The sequence below is a fragment of the Pseudovirgaria hyperparasitica genome (genome assembly GCF_010093815.1).
Source record: "Pseudovirgaria hyperparasitica strain CBS 121739 unplaced genomic scaffold EJ05scaffold_8, whole genome shotgun sequence".
NCBI classification, from domain to species: Eukaryota; Fungi; Ascomycota; class Dothideomycetes; order Acrospermales; family Acrospermaceae; genus Pseudovirgaria; species Pseudovirgaria hyperparasitica.
This window is the reverse complement of record NW_022985556.1, coordinates 976,818-992,329: the sequence shown is the minus strand read 5'-3', so window position 1 is coordinate 992,329 and position 15,512 is coordinate 976,818. Positions and strand designations below refer to the sequence as shown.

General features: G+C 47.8%; 7 protein-coding genes across 7 annotated transcripts; 3 read left to right on the top strand and 4 right to left on the bottom strand.

The window, feature by feature from the left end:
• The first annotated feature begins 2,678 nt into the window (after nucleotides 1-2,678).
• EJ05DRAFT_476352 (NAD(P)-binding protein) lies at nucleotides 2,679-3,958 on the top strand. Its single transcript, XM_033744011.1, has one exon. The coding sequence runs from the start codon at nucleotides 2,912-2,914 to the stop codon at nucleotides 3,833-3,835; it is 924 nt and encodes a 307-aa protein (XP_033600543.1). The 5' UTR covers nucleotides 2,679-2,911; the 3' UTR covers nucleotides 3,836-3,958.
• Nucleotides 3,913-6,028, bottom strand: EJ05DRAFT_376757 (major facilitator superfamily transporter). Its single transcript, XM_033741194.1, has 6 exons — nucleotides 5,589-6,028; nucleotides 5,511-5,543; nucleotides 5,378-5,458; nucleotides 5,076-5,308; nucleotides 4,667-5,024; nucleotides 3,913-4,607 (listed from the first exon to the last, which is right to left on the bottom strand). The coding sequence occupies exons 1-6, from the start codon at nucleotides 5,763-5,765 to the stop codon at nucleotides 3,990-3,992; spliced, it is 1,500 nt and encodes a 499-aa protein (XP_033600542.1). The 5' UTR covers nucleotides 5,766-6,028; the 3' UTR covers nucleotides 3,913-3,989.
• Nucleotides 6,029-6,291: 263 nt separating this feature from the next.
• Nucleotides 6,292-7,799, top strand: EJ05DRAFT_465034 (amidohydrolase; the record flags this gene model as incomplete). Its single annotated transcript, XM_033742765.1, has 2 exons — nucleotides 6,292-7,312; nucleotides 7,364-7,799. 2 exons carry the CDS (start codon nucleotides 6,292-6,294, stop codon nucleotides 7,675-7,677), a joined length of 1,335 nt encoding a protein of 444 aa, XP_033600541.1. The 3' UTR covers nucleotides 7,678-7,799.
• Nucleotides 7,563-9,548, bottom strand: EJ05DRAFT_376792 (uncharacterized protein). Its single transcript, XM_033741195.1, has 3 exons — nucleotides 8,970-9,548; nucleotides 8,751-8,921; nucleotides 7,563-8,703 (listed from the first exon to the last, which is right to left on the bottom strand). Exons 1-3 carry the CDS (start codon nucleotides 9,287-9,289, stop codon nucleotides 7,773-7,775), a joined length of 1,422 nt encoding a protein of 473 aa, XP_033600540.1. The 5' UTR covers nucleotides 9,290-9,548; the 3' UTR covers nucleotides 7,563-7,772.
• Nucleotides 9,549-10,415: 867 nt separating this feature from the next.
• Nucleotides 10,416-13,317, bottom strand: EJ05DRAFT_376744 (ATP-dependent DNA helicase II subunit 2). Its single transcript, XM_033741193.1, has 9 exons — nucleotides 13,087-13,317; nucleotides 12,977-13,031; nucleotides 12,865-12,928; nucleotides 12,746-12,813; nucleotides 11,935-12,701; nucleotides 11,494-11,885; nucleotides 11,233-11,444; nucleotides 10,718-11,184; nucleotides 10,416-10,666 (listed from the first exon to the last, which is right to left on the bottom strand). Exons 1-9 carry the CDS (start codon nucleotides 13,213-13,215, stop codon nucleotides 10,643-10,645), a joined length of 2,178 nt encoding a protein of 725 aa, XP_033600539.1. The 5' UTR covers nucleotides 13,216-13,317; the 3' UTR covers nucleotides 10,416-10,642.
• A 170-nt stretch (nucleotides 13,318-13,487) lies between these two features.
• EJ05DRAFT_476349 (uncharacterized protein) lies at nucleotides 13,488-14,712 on the top strand. Its single transcript, XM_033744010.1, has 3 exons — nucleotides 13,488-13,609; nucleotides 13,686-13,785; nucleotides 13,835-14,712. The coding sequence occupies exons 1-3, from the start codon at nucleotides 13,560-13,562 to the stop codon at nucleotides 14,213-14,215; spliced, it is 531 nt and encodes a 176-aa protein (XP_033600538.1). The 5' UTR covers nucleotides 13,488-13,559; the 3' UTR covers nucleotides 14,216-14,712.
• EJ05DRAFT_510917 (uncharacterized protein) lies at nucleotides 14,183-14,900 on the bottom strand (the record flags this gene model as incomplete). The annotated part of the gene is made up of 2 exons (XM_033748211.1): nucleotides 14,183-14,688; nucleotides 14,747-14,900. The coding sequence occupies 2 exons, from the start codon at nucleotides 14,898-14,900 to the stop codon at nucleotides 14,357-14,359; spliced, it is 486 nt and encodes a 161-aa protein (XP_033600537.1). The 3' UTR covers nucleotides 14,183-14,356.
• Nucleotides 14,901-15,512: the final 612 nt, after the last annotated feature.

Genomic DNA, 15,512 nt, shown 5'->3' with positions numbered 1-15,512 from the left:
TATATGCGAAGTTAATCTGGTCAAAAACTATACCCTTGGTTTTCGTCGTCGTATACTATATATCTGTTTGTTCAACCGGGAGAGGCCAAATGAGTACAAAGCGATGAATTGTCGATAAATGGGGATTAGATATAGATGAATTAGGGTTATATACGTGTATCCTCCCAATTAAATGAAGTAAAGTAAGTAATACTCTAGTCACAACCTGGAAAGCCATATAGTGGTGCCAAAGGGTGCGCAACGTGTAGATGCCGAAACACCAGCCGGTACATGAAACCATATTCTTGAAACAAACGCCCGTTCTCAAAGAGCTCGTCCTGGGTGGCGTCAGACCTTCGCCTTCACTCTTGCGAATACGAGAAAGTCCTGTAAGATAATTATCTTCCATGTCTCATGGCCTACTTAAGCGCCACGCCGCCACCGGCAATGACCCTTGACTCAATAAGCCCCCTGTCGAGTGGACCATTAATGACCTACACTACTAAGCATACCGCTTGCTGGTTATCTTGACACAGGCCTTCAAAACATTAGCTAGGCCTTTGCTCAGACTGGGACTCCATAGGCCCATATCAGACCAAATGTACGGATGGTGCTGATTTACGACATTGCTATATCACTGAGTATGGGAATATACACACTCTGATTGATATTTACGAGACCGAACGCCACCAAATGTAGGAACGATGGCTCTGCTTGGTTGTTCTACTCCATTTTTCACTTCATTTGTTGGGGCATTGACGGACATGATGGCGAAGAGTTTGTGAGATACGGGAAGAGGGTGACACAGACAACTGAATCGTCTGGACTCTTGGAAGCCTCATGATTATGATACTCAGGCGCAAACCGTTTGGCTGGATATGAGGCGAAAAAGAGTCTAATAGTCCGGGTTGAGGGACATGCGAAATTTCTAAAGGGGGATCATGTCGTCTTCTGTCTGGACCAGCTACACAGGTCCTGCATTGATGAACCGAGAAGTACATTAGCTTGATCATCTATCTAAGCTTGGGATACTCTATACCACTAGAGGTTCAGTCATGGATGACCTTGACTTCTTTCATCGCTTAGTCAATACATACTGGGACATCATTTTCTACAACAGCTTAACGTATTATGTGGTGGACTTTCCTGCGTCCAGAAGCTTGGTCAATATCCGGCCATAAGTGTCTGTCGACACTCGGAGTGTAAGTTGAAGATTCAGCAAGAGCTCTGTTCTCTCAAAAATGTCATAGAAATGCTAACTACCTCTTCTAACGATATATCTTGTAGACAATGTAGCAGCGTTCTAATTATCATCTGCTTCGTCAAAGCCAATTCTTGGCCCCCTTGTGTGTGTAGATAATTCCTATACTAGTCGAAATGTTCAGATTGGTACTTGATAGTCCTTAAACAACCCATACGTGTTAGCATAGCGATAGATCATATCCATCAGATGTCAAGGTTTGCAAAAATGCTGATGTTCTGCTTGAAGTTAAGTCATAGACTGGTAGCTGATCTGGATCACTACTCAAATCTTAGTTAGGTATTGTCCTCCAGCCATGGACGCCGTGCAAGGAAACATTCGGGGTGTATAGTTCTCTCAGATTTAGTAGACTTGGCTACCCAAATACAGTCACTTAAAACTTCATAGCAGCATATTTTATGGGGTGTCCAGCTTCGATAAGCAAGTCAACAAGATATGAACGTGCAATACTAACATGAAGACAGTTTTCGCTGATGCCTGGTGTCACATGAAACCTGGGTGGCTTGGCTCTTTCACCTGCGGACAAGCAGGTCCTGTCAGGGATATATACAGGGTAGCGCTTGGTTTTAGGAGTAGTGACGGCGAGAAACGCTACTTAATCACATCCTGCTCCAATTAAATATGCTGGAAATGGTCAAAGTCTACTGTGGCACTGCTTTTATAGATCAATCTAAATCCAGGAGCGTATACACTTGATTGTGCGATAGACACAACTGTAGACAGCACGATGGTGAATTGCTTTGGGCCAAGCCTGCGATTAATAGAGTGACGTAGTGGCGTAAAGGGCAAAAACAAAATTGAGAACCCCATGATGCTGTGTTGTAATGCGATGATCGGCAGGCTCTGTGCAACACAAGTATGTACTGCGCTGGTAGTGATGACAGTGGCTGACAGGAACATGCTGCATCTATGTATCTTTGATGAATCGCAGTCTACTTGACGGATTTTGAGCGCCAGATCAAATAGCAAGATCCCCAAATACCATTTTCCGTCCTAGCTCCGACAGCAAGAAGTATTCAGAATGTATTGCCGGAGGTATGAGACTGGAGTTTAATAAAAGTAGAAGTCCCATAATGATACAATGTGTCTTTGCGTTTGGTCTTGATCGGCATGATGTCATCAGCTCGGGCCCATCGAACTACGTTAAGGCTGCAGGTAAGTTAGTAGGTGAGATCGACAAGTGTATATGTGTTATCGTGGAACAAACAATTGGGGCGGGGTTTGAGTACTTGCGTGGTCGTGGTGCATCAGCCGAAAAAGGCGATACCTACCGCTAATTCGCGAAAGATGCGCCTAGCCACTTCAGGAGGGTTTAGCGTTTCGCAGCCGAACGGGCAGGCAAATGGCATCGGACCTTTTTTTCCGGATTGGGCGAAACTCACGGCCGGGCTTTAAGGCCGGATTTACCTCGAGGCAGCCTCCGCCACCAACTGTTGAACAACACGAGCTCAACACCAAGTTTCTCCAGATATGGCGAGCGCCACGGAGTTTACACAGATGGCGTACCAGCCACGTCCCCAGACGAATACCTATAAAATGGTTGTTTGTCGCGCGCAAAATTTGCATCTCACCATCAACGCAGTCTTCTAAGGCATATCAACTTTTCGCACCACCAAACCAACCAACATACAAACTCAACATACAAACTTCAAACATCGAGTAATCTCAATCATGTCAGACGTCACCCAACTCCACGCCGATGGCATGTCCATCACAACCGGCACGAACTTCATCTCCAAACTACACAACAAAGTCCTTGACGAGCGCCGCCCTGAAGCAAACAAACTCCCTTCGCCCTTCGTCGTCTGCGTCACCGGTGCAAGCCGCGGCATCGGCGCACAAACAGCCCTCACATTCGCTCGCGCCGGCGCCAGCGGCCTCATAATCACCGCCCGCAGCACCACATCTCTCGAGTCGACCATCAAACTCTGCCAGGAAGCCTCACCAAGTCTCAAAATTACACCCGTAGCCCTCGAAGCCGGCTCCGAAGACCAGACAGCATCCCTCGCAGAGACGATCAAGACTGAATACGGGCGCCTGGACGTGTTGATCAATAACGCGGGCCTGCCGAGCTCGCACGAGTCGGCGTTTGCGCCGAAACTGACGGAAGTGCGATATGATCAGTTCCAGGTTCCCATGCAGGCAAATTACTTTGGCCGCGTGCTTACTATGCAGGCGTGTCTGCCTATCCTGCTTTCTTCACCGGGCGGCGCGAAAACTATCATCAATGTCACATCTATCTGCTCGCATCTTGTCGGCATGGGCCCAATGGGTTTCAATGTTTCCGAATTGGCGAGTAACCGGTTGACAGAGATTGTAGCGGAGCGCTATAAAGCGGACGGCGTGAAGGCGTTCTCAGTTCACCCGGGAGAAGTCAATACTGGACCTGGACCGGTTGGCGCACCGGCTGGATTCACGGAGATATTGAAGGACGATCCAGACCTTTGCGGTAGTGTGTGCCTATGGCTTACTCAGGGGGAGAAATCGTGGCTGAGTGGGAGGTATATTAGCTCTGAATGGGATTTGGAAGAATTGAAAACAAGAAAGGACGAGATTGTGAACGGGGACAAGCTGAAGTCAAGGTTGCAATTATAATGTGTAGGATATTGAGCTTACGACTGTCATTTCCTTTATGGTGAATTTGGTTTAGATCTTTAACAAATAGAGCCATATGTCTGTTCAATGCCGATGCCAAGTCGGTGATATGCAAGCAGCTATTTGTGTTGGTATTAATGAGACGTGAGTTTCTCTACCAACTATATCGAAACTTCACATCCTCTTTGTCTGTCAAATCTAGAAGCGGAGCACCATTCTCATCCAGAATCGTGGGATCCTCGTTCACATGATCTCTCACATCCACGTTCCTTCGATCCCTCTTCGCATTATCCATCATGCATACAATCCAGTAGAAAGTCACAACGACAAACAACAAACACCACGTGACCAACGCCGTCACAACACCACTGAAGTACCTTGGCTTCTCAGTCCACAACTGCGGTGACGCAATGCATCCAGCGCAATATCCAATGAAGAAGACTGCACTGACGACCGAGCGTTTAGTGTTACCTTTTACATTTGAAGCTGCAAGTGACAGCAGCGGCGACATAACGGCGGTGATACATGAGGCCAGCCACGATGCAGCAATCATGCCCCAGGAGGAATTGAGAGAGAATTTGAGGAGTAAGACGTTGCCAACGAGGGGCGGGATGATTAGTGCCATGATGACGAAGGTACGATTGCGCGGAAACAACCAGCAGCCAATCACGCCGATCCATAGGAGAAGGATCTGAACAGCACCGGAGGGTGCAGTATAAAGCATTGTCTGGTACCGATCGTAGCCAATGGTGTTTATGACAAGTGAGGCGAACTGGTGAAAGCATTAGAGCGTGTCACATGCTGGAAGAAAGACGAAGACATCAGACTTACTGTAAGCACAGGGGATTGCATCGTAACTAGTACGCCGAATGAAAACACAAACCAAGTCTTGATATCGAACACTGCCTCTCGAAGCTGGCGCACAGAAAAAGAGGTCTTGTCGCCTCCCTCGCGATCTCTTGCCATGCGTTGTGATAGCACCTCCTTCTCGCGATGGCTCAAAAACCACGCGTCTCTGGGTCCGTTGGGCATCAGGAAGAAGAACAAAACCCCAGCTGCGGCCGTGAGTGCTCCACATACGATGAACATGACACGCCAAGGTGCCAGTGCCAGTGATGTGTTTCTCCCAATCCCGTACATTAAAAGGCACCCTATAACTTGAGCGAGACCGTTCATTGTGACCCAAAGGCTGTTAGACAAGATCAGCTCATGGTGAAAAAATAAGTACCCATTCACTCACGCAGTCCTAGAAGCATGTTCTGACTTTTGATACCAAATAGAAGTGATGGTCACAAAGGCTGGTGACACAGCGCCTTCGGTAAATCCGAGCAAGAACCTTACAGCAACGAAGCCATGAAACGACGTTGGTGCGGCTAGGCACATGCACATGACTCCCCAAAGTATTACAGTTGCTCCGACAAGTTGATTCAAATGTAGCTTTGACATGAGGTAGATGCAGGGATATTCTGCAACCTACGACGCACTGCATTAGTTGCCACTGAAGACGAAGACATGTGCAACAGTGGAAGAATAGTAATTTACCAGTTGTCCAATATAGAATATCGATGAGCACCACGAATACTGGCTACTAGTCATCTCTAAATCGGTAATGAGGCCAAACACCTGAGATACGGGTTAATGCGTGTCTATCGAAACATTATGCAGATGACTATACTGATGCATAACTAAGAGACTGTTTATCGAGATACTGTATAAGTTCAGTAGAGTTCTCTAGAAGCGTAATGATCATTACCTGGAGAAAAAATACTAAGCACATTAGGGGCATGATTGTAAGATCGATCTTGCGCAACACACGCTTCTCCTCTTCGGTGGTATACGATGTTGTTGGGTCGAGGACAACATTCTTTTCGTCTATATCGAGCTGTTTATCCGAGGATACTTCTCTCGCGTCATGTTGCGCCATTGCCATAATAATGCTTCAGGCAATCTCTTGATGGGTGATATATTGTTGCATAATAGACAATGTGGACAGACTCGCAATATGAATGTGTACCGGCCTCCGTTTAACTGCCTTGCCGGCTAGTTGGCATGATAACGTGAAGAATGTGATATTCGGATAAAGAAGTGGAGGTCTGATTTCAAGATGGCGACATGGATTCTCGTGATGTGATAGGTCTGAGATATCTCAAGGCAGGGAACTAGTTAGCTGAAGGGGCACATTGCCGCAGTCTGAGTAACGACCGCCCCTGCCGGGCCAAATTGCCGATGACAGGCTGGAAAAGTGGTCAGACGTCCGATGACAGATAGCCGTCTATCAACGGCAGCAGTCTGTCCATGTCCCGAATATAGTATGGCAGATTACCGACTGCCGTTCGAGTCATGTCTTCAAGTCTTTCGGTCTCACAAGCGAGAGCATCACGTTATGAGCTCAACGTCTCTCCAACCTTAAGGCTCCGCAACAACGCCGTGTTCCCTATCGCTTCCGGTATTAGAGTATGGTCAACGAAAAGGCATTGAAGCCATGGCTTCGACCGGCACCAAGACCGTATATTCTCCAAAACGCTTCGATAGTTGATGTAGCGCATGGTTCAATTCGGGCGAATGTTGATGTTACTATTATACGTGGAAAGATACACTCCATTACGCCATCTTCTTTTCCATCTCCTCCTCGAACAGGCTATATACAGATCGATTGCACCAGCCTATATCTTTGTCCAGGATTGATCGATTGCCATGTTCATCTAGTCGCGACGCCTGGATTTGACAACCTAGCTGCTGCATTCGGCAATCCAGAATCTGTGAGTCTTCTACGCCAGCCATATGTCTGCGCACAGATGCTACACCGAGGCTTCACAACCGTCCGGGATTGCGGTGGTGCTCATACGGCGATCAAGGAGGCAATCGAAGATGGCGTATTTCCTGGTCCTCGACTGTTTATCGCGGGTCACGCGCTCAGCCAGTCAGGAGGCCATGCAGATTTTCGTAACAAACATGATCTCTCTGCTTGTTGTGGAGGTGCGCACGCTGGGCTCGGTCGTGTCTGCAACGGCGTCGCACAATGCATGCAAGCTGTTCGAGAAGAGATCCGATGTGGAAGCGATTTCATTAAAATCATGGGCAGTGGAGGTGTGTCTAGTCCCACGGACAAGATTTCACACCTGCAGTTCACGCCAAAGGAGATCCGAGCCATGGTAAACTGTGCAAAAAATGCTGGTACCTATGTGACAGCACATGCATATACTCCAGCGGCAATCCGCCATTGTATTGAGAATGGCGTTCAGGGCATCGAACACGGTAATTTTCTCGACAAAGAGACGGCCGTGTTGATGGCAGAGCATGAGGCGTTCCTGACACCAACATTGGTCACTTACGACCAGATGGCTGCGCCTGCTTGGGAAGGTTTTCTGCCGCGATCGGAACAGTCGAAAAACACAGAAGTACTCGAAGCTGGTCTAGAAGCTCTCAAAATTGCCTCTGAAGCGGGTGTCAAGATGTGCTTTGGGACTGATCTGTTGGGTATGTGCAGCCATTCCATGATTACGTTGACAAATGACTGACGTGATCAAGGTCCGTTGGGCGCAGCTCAGACCCATGAGTTTGCCTTGCGCTCCAAAGTGCTGACCCCGTTGGAGGTTCTGCGAAGTGCAACATTGAATGCTGCCTCAATGATGGACCAAACGAATAGTTTAGGCCAGGTGGAGGTAGGCTTCGAGGCTGACATTCTATTCCTAGCTTCAAATCCACTGGACAATGTTAAAATCCTTGACGCGCCAGAAACCTACGTGAAAGGCGTAATGAAGGAGGGTCGAGTATATAAAAGTCGTTGGAGCGGTCTAGCGGAAGATGCCAACATGCCAATTAAAATTGGTGCATCCTTGTGATGCTATCGTAGGGTCGAATAAGTTGGAAATATTTGATTCAAGCCTGCTCTGAGTGTATATAGCATTTTGTGGATTGAGCTGAAAGTGTGTTGAGTTCAGCAGAAGTCTAATTCAAACGCGTCAAAACCTGAATCCTGGGACCCAAAATCGAGCATATCAAGTCCAGTAAGCCCCATGAGAAACGTAGGATCGTCTCTTTGAACTGTAATCGGACAGTCAATATTAAGGCCTATCAGTTCTTCTTCTGTCGGAATCGTGCCAGGGCCAAGGATCAAGTCGTTTTGTGTGGTGTGACATGCCCTGTCCCCGACTGTCGATTGCGAGGCCCCTGGAGACTGTGCAGGAATTTCCGAATCATTTTGTGGTCTGTTGTGCTCACTCGACACATTGTCTGCTTGCTGTATCCACTGAGCCCAGTGTTCATAGTCTGACAGGAGTGGCATGGCTTCTAGATGTGAAGTAGATCTTTGAGATTGTCGCATCCTGCTCACGGCTTCGTCTGCAATCGATCTCACAGCCTCCACGAATTTAACGCCTGCACGAGCGGTAGCGTTGCCTTCAGCCATGCTTTCAAGGCAGTCTTTGCCGAATGCTGCCACTCTTTCGTAAATAGCGTTTCTCTCAAGCATCCCTGAGAGGATGATTATGACTGTTGCGATGCTACAACCTTGGAAGTCGGTAAAAGAGAATCGAGTCAGATTCCCCGTACTCTGCATGTCCTGAAACATGTGCAAGATCTTGTTTGCTGAACCGATACATGCTCGTGCAAGGCGCTCTTCATGTTCTGCGAGATGAACCTGGGTGCTAGAGCGACCAAGATCATACTGAAGATTAGCTCGAATCATAGTAAGAACACTAAGCTTGCCCATAAAGATCCAAGCAATATGGTAATTTAGGTGCAAGTGGAAAACGGCGCGAAAGTTGGACGACTTCGGATGGGCATTACATAATCTCAAGCTCGGTGGGAGTGACCGTTTCCAGGTCTTTAGAGAATGTTCTATCCCTGATACATATTTCTGAGGGTCCCTAGCTATGTTAGTGATGGGCTGCATGAGACTAAGTTCTCAACGCACAAGGTATCTTGCAGCTGGTCGAGAAGGAGTGTCAGTCGTGCGTTAGCAATCTGATGCTGGAGGTTGTTGAAAGCCTGTTGAGCATCCAGCTGAGGTAATTCCGATGGAAGTGGAGCGGAGATGGTCGAGACTGCGATGGAACGTGGGCGATTTAATTTCAGTGTAGTGTTCCTGACTACTGTAAGTCCGCGAATAACGTCGGATCATCCTTTAACATACCGTTCCAAGGAATATATTGACCACCATAATCTCCGACGGAGCTCTCGCTCAAGTGTAGTAAAGTCCGTATCCTGGTGAGCTAGATGTAGATCTAAAGCAAGAGCTTTGCGCAATGCGATGCCCAAGTAAACATAACTTGATCCAATAGCGTTGGCTGGAAGTAGATAAACCCCAATGACGAACGATGCCTGCACAGCCCGGATACAATTGAGCTCTATCACATCCGACATGAGACCGCGGGCTTGGCGAAAGAAAGTCAAGCCGGGGTCCCTGGGTACAACATTCGATAATGGTCCCTCGGGTCGAGCTAAGTAGTCCATTGACTTCCTAGAGCAAGCATAGCGTACAACAAGCAGACGAATGATGGATCTCGTCGCAAAGCGGAACCAGGATCGGAGTAGAGGTTAGTGATGTCTTCTGACATACTTGCTTGATCGAAGTAGAAGAATGCATCTGTACCATGCTCGTTACAAACTTTCAATAAGAAACGTGTGATAGATTCCGGTGGTAAGGACGTGACAGCAAGATGAACTTTTCCTGACTGATCTGACTGCAATGTTCCGCTTGAGATGTTTATCTGATAGTCAGCTTAGCACCCTGCAATTACCTTCGCCGACGTACTTGTTGATCGCTCATATGTAGCGTAGAGTTGCAGGTAAGGTCAGGGTCGAGATAGAATGATTGTCGTAGCCTTGAGAGAAAAGGAGGCCACACAAACCCCTCTGCTGCACAAATCAACGCTGTGGCCATGATATCGGATCGGACCATGTCTTACACGGCCCTGTGTTGTGACGTGGCTTATGCCTAGAATCAAATGCTTCTGAGTTTTGCCGGTCCTCAGCTTTCGAGGCCCCTCGTACACGCTCAAAGCGACAAGATAGATTTTGTTGCTGGCAGCTTTGGCAGACTCCACGTTGAACTTCAATGCACTTGCTCTTGCGAGACTTGCATCGAGTACACCTACGAGAGGTTAGCAGACTGCTCGCAACTCCAACACCACAAATATACGCATGCGAGGCTCTTTTTCGCTTCTCGTCGGGGACACGACGATCTCTGCGATGTCGCTTTGGGCTTGTTGGGGACTCCATGCAGAATTGATGGCATCTGTTCACACCTTGGTAGATTTGGGTTTGAGAGAGAGCTTGAAGCTGCATTGAAAACGAATGCGGCACAGGTTGTGATACGGAGCTTCGACCACTGCTCACTAATTTGGGTATAGTGTCAATGAAGTGGATACTTCTGCCGCAACAAAAGCCAGTAGGGACCTCCTACTCCATCAGCGAGATTAGGATGACAATTGGTGACAATGAACAACATGGGTTCCGAAATCTTGGTTAGATTCTAGTCTACACAGTACCTGCTTGTGACTGGGCTGGTGTTGTATTTGTGGCTGAGATCACACAATCGCTCCGCAGACTCGTGCCTGGCAGGTATTACCTTTGATAGCCAGAATGAATCTTAATGCAAGGTACGGTGACTGGGCCAGTGTGTTGTAAAAGACAGTAGCTAGCCAGCTGAAGCAAAGGCGTCGGCAGTCAGAAGCAGCTTCGACTTTCCCAACTATTGTCATGCTAGGCCTTGCCTTGCATGGGGTCCACATTCTTGTGATTCACTTCTGAGTTAGCAGATTCCGACGAAGATTAAGCAACCGCAAGACGGTCGCTGCAGCGATCCTATTTAGGTGACACCCGCATGAACTGTGCGTAGATCAGTCATGTCCCACTTGGCGCATATACTTTGTTACGTACCCTCTTTGCCTCCTCTTCTGAGTATTTTGAGTGTTTTGACTGTTCTTTCGTAATGGGCCCAAGTCTGTTGTGTCGTATACGAACCCACATATCTGTGCGGTTTCCTCCTAGCGAGCCGTCCAGGACCTTTCTTTTCAAAGCGGCTAAGTGTTCATTGTATATCTCTGGTTCTTCGTAGTCGATCATGCTCTGTTTTACGACATATAAAACTTCAGTGGCCATGCCGTATTTGCTGTCCCCTATACTATGCTGAATGTATGAGCTGACATGATTGAACATTTGGTCAGCGGCGTTTTTAATAGCACTGAAATCTTCGCTGTTCTCAATATACTGCTTGAACTCTGGGATAGCGTTTTCGGCCGAGATTTTCGTTCGTTTCTCGCGGCCCAGAAGCTCTTCAACATTCAGGCCGGACAAGGGCTTCTCTGTCTCTCTGTTGCGCTTTCGACCTTTCAGCTTTGGCGGAACTGACCACATTAGCACATTCTCGCTCACTTGAGGACTGAACATAGTACCTGGTTTGACATCGCTTCTTTTGACGAGTGTGTTTATCTCTGTGGTGGCGCTCGTGACTAGATCATCTGGTGGTCTTGAGTAGCGCGTTAAGATCTCTAATACTGGAGCCAAGGATTGGTCTCCTCGAGCTGCTCGCCACTGGATGTTCTGATTGACATTGTGCAATACTGGCGAGAATGTCTGATCCATTGTTGCATACTCGCAAACATCCCTAGTGAGTTAGCAGAGGAATTCAGCCACAGCCAGACACTATTACACACCCATCATCGTCCTTTCCTGCGGTTGATAGATCCATGGCATCTACGTAGTCGCTCATTGCTTGCATTAGGTCCTTACTTGGTAAGTTTCTATGCTCAGTGATAGTCTTGCCGGACACCGTCAAGACCCTGTCTAGTGGTGGAAATCGATATTGGCGTATGTCTTCCGAGAATGGTAGCTCCACGTCAATTAAGCACTCGTACTCGATCTCGATTTCAGGGGCGAGGAGAAGTATGACTGGTTTCGACTTCCTAGCGTTCACAAATCGAGCAATCGCATACGTGTCGAGTTCATGCAGTGCATGTATAAGCGACGAAAGTGCGAGACTGGCCTTGTCATTTGCCTTCTGTGCTATAATCATACACGTCTTCGACATGCTAAAGTAACGTTGGACCTAAAAAATGTCAGCGGTTAATAAGTATAAAACTGCCGTACGTGCTGACATTGGTTCTCGGAACAAAACCTATGATATCGAGACACGGCTCGACGTCAAGTTCTGTAACGTTACGTTCAGATTCATTGATATGAACAGCTGTGCGACCATACTCGTAGCCTTTTGCGAGCTCGTCTTCCGGTACGTCTTTTTTGCCCCCTGGGGCGTCTTCATCTGGTACCTGGTAGTTTCGGGCGTTCTTGACAGCAGCCAGGTCACCATCCGGTCGCTGATCCGATGCACCTCCTTCTTGAAGGGTTTCGGATGACTGGACGCTGTCCTGCGTCGCGCCAGACCTGACGACGAATTGACTTGCCGAAGGTGGTTTTGCAACAGCAATACGAGGGTAACGTTCGACGTCAATTGACATCGCTGTATCATAGTTTTCCGGGTCTCCAAGAGTCAACGGGCCCTTGTATGAGTGGACGGGTCTCGTTGTCTTCACTCGGGGGGCACCCAGTGCTGAGATGGCCTCTTCAAGAGTACCAAATTGACCATTACATTGCTCAGTAAGTGATCGCAGGATTGTCTCGTTACTGGCTTTGGTGTCACTTTTGTCTTCTTCTTTGAAGCCATATTCTACGTCATCGAAGTCGACCCCAAGCACTGTCAGCTCAATGTCTTCGTCTTGGATCTTTTTGGCAAGACCTGCGATATCACCAGCATCCGCATCCATGTGCCCACGCCCGTTAGTAACTAGAAATATCTTTTTAGTGTACTTCAGCTTCTTGCAATGATCTGTTATCATCTGTGTAGCAAGAATTATAGCGGAGATGGCTAGCTACATTAGCGAAAATATTCAATATTATCATCATACATACCATCACCAGCATTGGTGCTGCTGGGCTCAAACTTCTCGCGAAGCTTGCGCACGTCTGGCATCAAAACTCTAGGCGAAAGTCAGATGATTGGTCGACCACATGGGTGCACTGCATACTGCGAAATGGGGTGGAATATCGAAATATGCTCATAACCCCCCTCGTCACTCAAAAAGTGATCGGTCGCTATACGAAGATCAGGCCTACTTTCAATCGCTCAGGAGTCCTCTTTACCGGCGGTTCGCAGGCCAAGTACACCGACCATCGCAGTCTTCCTGCCTGTTCCTACCTATGCCGAGAATAAGCATCACAACTCCCAGAGACACAGTGAAGGTGAGACGCACTGTAGTCGTAATTTTGTCCCACACCCATCTCAAACTCCATTCCAGGTCACTCTCATCTCTGCCTGAATGTGTATCTCCAGTGTTTCTGCCAACATCTACGATGTAGATAGTTGCTTCTTTATTGGCCATGATTACGTTACAAGGCGTTTGGTAGAGTGTTGAAGTGAAGAGAAAGCCTATGGGCGCCTCGCCATATTTTAAATATAATTGACGACGCGTGCCGCCTTGTTCGTGCCTACTTCACCCAAGGCAGAAGGCGCACGCACCATGAAAACGCGCGCGCACGTGCGAACCCGCACCCCAGGTAAGTGGGGCCTTACCTGAAACAGCCAAGCGCAAATATGCAACATGAAATGGTAATCGATTGTTGAGGGGGTACTTATGCCTCATACGATCTTGCTTCAGTCATCCGTTCGTGAATGATGAGCACTCTGCCTCCGTATCCATTCTTACTAGACAATAGCGGCTCAGCAATGCCTTCTCTATCGCAGATCTCGAGCCTCGCGCCTTATCACATCATCAGGTACATTCCAACTACGTCATAAGACCGTGGCGTCCATTCATCTCGGTGCGCGAACACTGACCCTGGGTATCAATAGCTATGGCACATTGCTAGGCAGCACTATATTTCAGAGCTTCGTCGGAGGCATCATCGCCTTCCGCGTGCTACCTCGTCCGCAATTCTCCACGTTGCAGAAGGCAAGCTAGATTATAGCTCCTCAATATCTAAGCCCTGACATCTTTCTAGCATACCTTTCCAGTGTACTTCGGCATGCAAACATTCCTTTCTGCTGCTCTCGCGCTCACATATCCTTTCGGTGGCATCAAATCGGTCTTCTCAGCCGAGCACAAATGGACTTTGGGGCTACCTATCGCCACAATGGTCATCTCCAGTGTCGCAAACACATTGTATCTGGGCCCTGAGACTACACGAGTTATGATACTAAGAAAGCACCAAGAGACAAGAGACGGAAAGAAGGCATATGACGAGGGTCCACACAGTGAAGATATGCAGAAGCTGAACAAGCAGTTTGGAGCGCTCCACGGCATAAGCACTTTAGTCAACCTGGGAGGTCTAGTCGCGATGCTCTGGCATGGCTTCGTGCTTGCGGAGAAGCTTACGGCATGATAATCGTAGTATCGATGAGCACTTAACCACAACTTTTTGTGTATGCAAAGGTAAGATATAGTTGACATGAAAGGATTCTGAAACCTGGTCCGAATCTCAACAAGAAGAAATTAGCATATCATCGTGCATCAGACAATGTGTCTACTTCTTCTGCTCTCCCTCCTTCTGACCACCCATCCACCCGGTGGCTATCCCACCAACACCCTTCGCACCATCCGCCACCGCACTGGCACCACTCGAGACGCCCCCCTTCGCCTGATTGACATATGTATCCCCAGCACCACCAGGCGTGAATTCTCCATTGTCATCTTTCCCTCCTCGTTCCATTCTGTTCACGCCTTCTTTCGACACATAGTCTCCAATAGGTTGCGCAAGGCCGCCTTTGCCGACTTGTCCAGCAACAAGTCCGTTCACACCATCCTGAAGTTTATCGACTTGGTCAATTCCGGTGACTTTGGACTTGTCGAGGGCATCTAAGGTTGCAGTCAGCGTACGATGATCAGGAGGAATGAAGTATGGGAATGCAAGCACCCTTGGTTGCGTAGCTCGCCTTGTTATCCTTCGTGAACCATTTCAAATACTGGTCCTCGATCCACGGATACCAGGATTCGTACTGCTGATTATAGTACTGCTTCGCACCCCCCGTATAGCCTTGCTTATCTTGGCTCTTGGTTGGGTCTGACATGATGAACGTGAAAGATGCCTCAGTATTAATAATCTTCCGACGACAAAAATAAGTATGTATTCCAAGCACTCGACTGATGGACAGGATGCCATATCTATATAAATCCTCCGTCTAAATCCCATACCCTGCTTACCATCTGCCATCTCAACCCTTGCTTTCTACACGCAACCATGCTCAGAAACAGGGCAGAGCGAGTGCACAGCACGCCGTATGATGCAAAAGGGCAGGGTTGAGAGATGGGTCATGGGTCTCAACCTGGCACAGGATGTGTGGCTTGAGAGGATCCGTCCGTAACTTTTTCAGCGCAACTCTTGGCATGCACGCTCGTGCGCAACACAACGTTTTTCCATAGTAAATGAGTATTTTAAATATTATCGTGTATAGTAGCCGTAACGTCGTAAAATACGTCGAATCCACGTATATAGATACTTTATAGTATTTATAGGCACTATATATAGTTATTAGTACGTCGATAACCCTACTTTTAATACGTGTATACCTAATATTAGTATTATAGTAGCTCCTTAGCTATCGAACTAGGTATACGTTAATATTATTATCTATCTCTAGCTTAGTATATCTCCTACTTAGATAGTAGATATTTACTACTAT